The 6,667-nt window shown below is 34.5% G+C and overlaps 1 protein-coding gene across 1 annotated transcript; it reads left to right on the top strand.

Annotated features, from left to right (window-relative positions):
- The first annotated feature begins 5,948 nt into the window (after positions 1 to 5,948).
- Positions 5,949 to 6,616, top strand: LOC109209078 (histone H2B-like). The gene has a single exon (XM_019372252.1). The coding sequence runs from the start codon at positions 6,038 to 6,040 to the stop codon at positions 6,479 to 6,481; it is 444 nt and encodes a 147-aa protein (XP_019227797.1). The 5' UTR covers positions 5,949 to 6,037; the 3' UTR covers positions 6,482 to 6,616.
- Positions 6,617 to 6,667: the final 51 nt, after the last annotated feature.

Genomic DNA, 6,667 nt, shown 5'->3' with positions numbered 1-6,667 from the left:
TCTATCATTTAGACAGTTTTATATTGAGTAGTGCTCATGTACTCGTTGACACTAGATATTTGGGTTGGTTGTAGTTGTGGTATTGTTGCTATTTTCAGATATTTTATGATATTACCATTGTTGAGATTATTAAGTTATGTTATTTGAGTGTTATTGTTATTGTGAAATTATTGTAGCAAGCAGTGTTAGGCGTTGTCACGGCTCCGGTGGGAGTTTGGATTGTGACACAAGAGTAAGATTTTCTTGAGCCCGGGAACATAGGTATAGAAGGCAAGCCACCATCTGCCATATTGTTGATCCCACTTGAGCCAAACAAATATGGTATTTTCGACAAAACTCTTATATGATTGGAACTATTTTCTTGTCGAGTCTTAAAGTGAAAGGGTATGTATAAACGTAAATATACCATGGTCTACTGAATATAATCCTCTACGCTTCACGAGGGGCTAAAACCTCAATGTTCTTCCAGTCACAATCCTCTTTTACAACAGAAATACTGGTCGGGCAAATAGAAGAAGGATATTCACCAACAACTCTATTTTTGTCGCTATTAGGATAAGAAGATTCCTTTTGAACATGAAGATCCTTTTCAAAAGACAATTGAGAAGGGATGGTTGTGTCTGTAGATGGATGTCGGGTATCAAGTTTCTTAGACTTGTTCTTCTTGGATGGGCCATCGCCGATGCAAGTCCCGGTGCCGGTGGATGAAGAAGTTAAAATAAAGTTATGTTGTTTAGGGGTAGAAGATGTGTTACTAGGGAAAAATAGCAGAAGACATGGTGATGAAAAATATGAATTTGTAAATTTTACTAAGAAAATGGGAGTTGCAGGAAAGCTTCAGGAAGACTCGGAGAGGAAAGTTTGTAAAGGTGAAGATAAAAGTGGTGAGAAGGGAAGAAATTTATAGGCAACACAATGCAAGGCTATCATTACCTAGCTAACTGGCGAAAATAATTATCGAATCACAGGTTAACTCGTATTCGGCTAATTAAATGCAAAGAGTCGTGCGTCCTTTCAAGTGTTATAAACCATTCAAGAACTTTCTCGCCAAGAAAAGAGAATGTCTTATCGACTTCGCGGTCATGTCAAGTTGAGTCATCCGAAAGTAGGGGGACTATCTGTATTGGGTAAAATTAACAGATGATAGGTGGATGTTCGTCGAGTTGACATATGGTAGTAAAGAAAGGTAGGATACGAGTCAGCAAATAGATGACACCAAGTATAAATATGTGACCACGGTGAAGGAATCAAAATCGGAGAAGAGAATTTGGAATCGAGGTACCAGTTGTAGAAAACAACATTAAACGAGCAACCGTTACAGAGAATCATAGTATTTACTATCAACCGTTATGCAGCTATCAAGAGGGTCTTTCTTCACCTTAAAAAGGAGCATGATTTGGGGATTTTGTCTTCCCTAATTTTGGCAATCAATAGAAATTTGTACTTATTGAAGGACAAAAAATACTTGGATGAAAAAAGGCTATTACTCTCTCTTATTATGTAAAATTTTACTCAGCTAATATTAAGTTTTCAGCATTGTTCTTGTCTCCGGAGAGGTCAATTTAAAAGCTCAGGTTTGTCTCTTCTTCAATTATCCTTATTTTACTCGATTTTGCTCTTCATTATTTTATTTCTTCGGACCAATTTAATCTGCGTGTCTATAAATCACGTTGCAAATTCAACCGTACCGTTTTATGGGTAAACAACTGTAGCTCAATATATGTCAATTGTACCATGTTCAATCATATCATCTGAAAATACATTTAGGCAATAAAAACTGCAACTCAATGGATGAGTATATACATTAACTGGATGAACATTGAATATGTTTGTCTACTACACAGATGTGGTCAACACGAATCAAATGAATGATCCATAAAAAAATTGTCAATTCTAGTTTTGAAGATACGTGTGATATGCATAACTAAGTACTTTTATTTGTAATTTTTGTTTTGAGAAAATATAAATATTAAATTAATACTAAACTGGTTCCACCATATTACATTCCATAGCAATGTCACTTAAGACAATTAGATTACCTAAACTTGATAGCATATTACATGCATCATTAGATAAGTGCTTGACAAAAATAATGACACCAAGTTTATCTTTTTTAGTGCATGGTTAACACAAATGGGAGGCCTTGCAAAGCGGGTGATCTTGTTCAACTTGGACTGATGTGAAGCTTCCTTTGCTAACATGTGTGTGACTTCATTTCCTTAACGGAAGGTATATCTAATTTTCAGGAGTATCTGTTGCAGCATAAACAACCTGCAACCATATAAAAGATCGTTAAATACTTCATTACCTTTAAATACTTCATTACCTTCTTTTATTAATTTAATCTCCTCCATTAAGTCTATTCCAATTTCTAGCATTTTTAGGTGTATTTCCAAAGCAATTTGGAGGCCTTGTTTTAAGCTAGAAATTCTGTTTGAAGTGGAGATAACGCATATGTGCAGTTCGTAAAGCCCACAATCCAACCTCCACTGGTGTTTCTGATGAGGCCACCTAAATAGTATAATTCTTGGTGATACTGGAATCATCATCACATAGCAATTTATATTCCAAAGCATAGTGAAGAATATTTTTTGTAGCCATAGATAAAACCATGTTATTTTGGTTGCTCTTGTTTCTATTAATCCACATACTCAATAGTATAAAAGGGAAGAACTCTGATCAATTAATATAAAAAAATATGTGTAAACTTAAATCTCTCACCGAACAAAGCCAATAAGTAGTGATAGTAATAGTTACATTGGGCATCCCTAACTTAGACCAGAATAATTTAGCAATAGAACAATAGAAGAAAACATGATTTATAGTTTCTGTAGAAGCTTGCACACAAGACATATTGCATCAATATTAATATCTAAGTGATGAAGATAAGATCCACATGGAAGCCTTTCAAGAAAATACTGCCATAAGAAAAACTTAATTTTATTGGGGCAATTTACATTCAAAATCCAAGTGAAGACTTTGTTCGAAGAGGAGGGGCCATCAATAATTTTATAACAGGACTTCGTACTAAAGAGACCATTATTGTTGCCAAACCAAGTAAGAATATCGTTGGTTCAATTTTTCAAAGGTAGTGGAATGATACACAAATTATTGAAAATATTATTAGGTAGATCGAGGGATATTTTAGATAGGTCCCATTTATTATTCTTACACAAGTCTTCTGTTATGAGAGAAATATTACTCTTGGTCAAAGGACCTTTAATACAATTTCTAAGGCATGGAACATTCGGGATCCATCTGGATATCCAAATATCCAAATTAGATTTGGCTTTCGGTAGCCAAAGAATCCTAATATTGCAGTAATTCCAGCCTCTAAGAATACTACTTCAAATAATGGACGTATTGATTTTAATTTTCCTAAATGTATGGTTATTAACAAGGACCTTGACCCACGATGCATAAGAGTAGTGTAGGAGTCGCCAAGTTAAACCAGTTAGAATTTTTCTGATTTGGCACACCTTATGCCCAACCCCCGACCTCTGTATCTTTTTGAAATACATTCCAATTAAGTATATGTATGCCTCATTTTTTTTACAAATTAAGACATTTAAATTTGAATTCACATCTGATTTTTGTAAGATATGTATTAAGATTAGAATGCCTGAATCTGAATACACATCTGAATATTAAGATCTGAATACTAAATGATTAAGACTGTTTATTTTTTCAACATCTGAATGTAAAAAGATTATCTTTAGTTAATAATTAATAAACATAAATTCAGATAAAATACTATTTAACCTTATATTATGTCAACAAAATATAGTTTGAATAATAATATGGTAGTTGGTGGTGGTGATGGCTAATAATGGTGCTTGTGAATGCCAACTAAAGGCGGTGATTAGTTGTGATTTTGGTTGGTGGTAGTGGTTCTCGGTAGTTTATAATGGTAGACATTGACGACTATGGTTGATGATGGTGGTGGTTGTTAAGGTAGATGGGCGGGTGGTTGTGGTTGAGGATGATGATTGTGGGGGTGACAATTTATAATTGTGATGGTGATAGGTGCTGGTAGTCAATAATGATAGGGGTGATGGGCGGTGTATTAGTGGATAATGGTGGACGATAGCAATTATAGTTAAAATGGTAGTGGTTGGTGGTGTATTAACCGATAATAGTAGGTGGTGGCAGTTATAGTTAATATGGTAGTGGTGGATGGTGGTGGTTAGTAATAATGGTAGTTGTGGTTGAGTATGACGGTGATGGATGGTACAATGTGGTAATTGATAATGGTGAGCGGTGGTAATGGTCAATAGGGAATGTAGATGATAACATTGTAAGTCTCTGTTACAGTTCTTAATCATTCACGCCCATTAAATGGTTGTGAAAGAAAAAACAGACGCACTTAATGATTAAGTTCTGAATGATTAATGTGCAGACCTAAAAAACAAACATACTTAATATTTGTGACATGAATAATTAAGATTCAAATCTCCACTAAATGCAAATAAATGAGGTTGTAGTCTCTTTGAAATTTTGATTTTTGATTTTAAAGTTGCATATTTCTACTTTTTAAGTTAAAATATAGAGGGTGTTTGGCTAAGCTTATAAGCTGGTCAAATTGGCTTATAAGCACTTTTTGGCTTATCTACGCGTTTGGTAAAATTAAAATTGCTTATAAGTTAAGGGCCTATAAGCAAAAAATAAGCTAAAAGCCATAAGTTGGTCTACCCCAACTTATCAAATTTCAGCTTATAAGCACTTTAGGTTTGACCAAAATATTTACTATTCTATCCCTAAAATACTTCTTTTTAAAACAAAACTCTTCATATACCCAAACTTCAGCTGCTTATTATTAATTTCAGCACTTTTATCCAAACACGTAACTGCTTATTTTTAAATCAGCTTCAGCACTTAAAAGTGCTTTTCAACACCTAATACTTATCAGCAACTCTAAATCAGCTAAGTCAAACGGGCTCATATTCATGAACTTTAGGTCTTTATTTCACATTTTTGTATCCAACATTTAAGCTTTTTATATTTACATTTATCTTATGATAAAAAAACATATAATTGACTAAAATTTTGAAAAAAGTTGGACAATTATAAGTTCCATTTGGCCCCGTACTAGTTACTAGATAAAGGGAAGAAAGTCATAATGCACTCCACAAACTTTACGCGCAGCATGATCACATTTCACAATATACTTGACTATCTCATTTTTAGATCAACTCCAAAAATCTTTTAAGTGTTATCCGCGATAAGCCCCCTACAAGGGAACTCTTCATTTTTCATTCAAATTTTCAATTTCAATACAAAATCTTCTCTACTATTTTGTTTTATTTTATCTTGTTTGTTTTCTACACATAAAAAATCAACAATTAAATCAAATTAAGAAGTTTTTACATTCAAGACACTCGAAAGTCAATACAAATCAACAAACCGAATAATGAAGGCCCCGTTTGGCCATGAGTTTTTCGAAAATAAATTTGGGATTTATTTTCAAAACTCATATTTGGCCATAAATTTTGCCCATATTTTGGCCAAATCCCAAATCTGAAATTTCAAATCCCAAAATCAGCTATTGAGCCGATTTTGAGCCAAAATTCCAAAACTTGGGAATTATATACATGTTTTACCAAAATAAAGTTGGAAAATATATTTTGAAAACGTATGTCCAAACAAATTTTCATCTTCAAACCAAACTTCACCCAAATCAAATTTTTCAAAACAAATTTGAAATCTATGGCCAAAACGCTAGCGAATATTCCTAGACACGAAATTTACTTTTGAATTACCGCCAAACCAAAGAGAAAGCGAATAGCTTTTCAAAATTTCAAATCATTCCTCAAGACACTTCGCTTTAAGTTCCCAACAATTCTTCGCCGTCGATTAATATCCAACATCAACGGCTATAACTCATGATCCACGTCATTCCATCAGGACCAATAACAACCCTCCTCCACACCACTATATAACTAAACCCCTCACTTCAATTCTCTTCACAAATTCACAATCAAGTCCTCAAATACCTCTTTCTCTCTCTTATTTTCTCTCTCTGTCTAGCGTTTTCACAATGGCACCAAAAGCCGAGAAGAAGCCCGCCGAGAAGAAGCCAGCAGCTGAGAAGGCACCAGCAGCAGCAGCAGCAGCGGAGAAGAAGCCAAAGGCAGGGAAGAAGCTTCCCAAGGACGGTGCTGGAGCAGCTGCAGGAGACAAGAAGAAGAAGAGGGTGAAGAAGTCAGTTGAAACCTACAAGATTTACATTTTCAAGGTGTTGAAACAGGTTCATCCTGATATCGGTATCTCCAGTAAGGCTATGGGGATCATGAACAGCTTTATTAATGACATTTTTGAGAAGTTGGCTCAGGAATCTTCTAGATTGGCCCGTTACAACAAGAAGCCTACTATCACTTCTCGGGAGATTCAGACTGCTGTGAGACTTGTGCTTCCTGGTGAATTGGCTAAGCATGCTGTTTCTGAGGGTACCAAGGCTGTTACTAAATTTACTAGCTCTTAATCAATTTTAGGGTTTGTGTTTTGATTAGGGTTTGTAGATGTAAAGAATTGTCCAATTAGGGTTTCATTTGAAATTATATGGTATGTAATGGACAGCTATTTCATAAATTAAGAATTTTCAGTTTTCTCTGTTAAAGTTGCTTGGTTTTGAATTTTGATGCTTTTCTGTACTTTTTATTTGTTTTGG

Source organism: Nicotiana attenuata, unplaced genomic scaffold, assembly GCF_001879085.1.
Source record: "Nicotiana attenuata strain UT unplaced genomic scaffold, NIATTr2, whole genome shotgun sequence".
In the NCBI taxonomy this organism is placed as follows: Eukaryota; Viridiplantae; Streptophyta; class Magnoliopsida; order Solanales; family Solanaceae; genus Nicotiana; species Nicotiana attenuata.
This window is presented reverse-complemented; position numbering and strand designations above follow the sequence as displayed.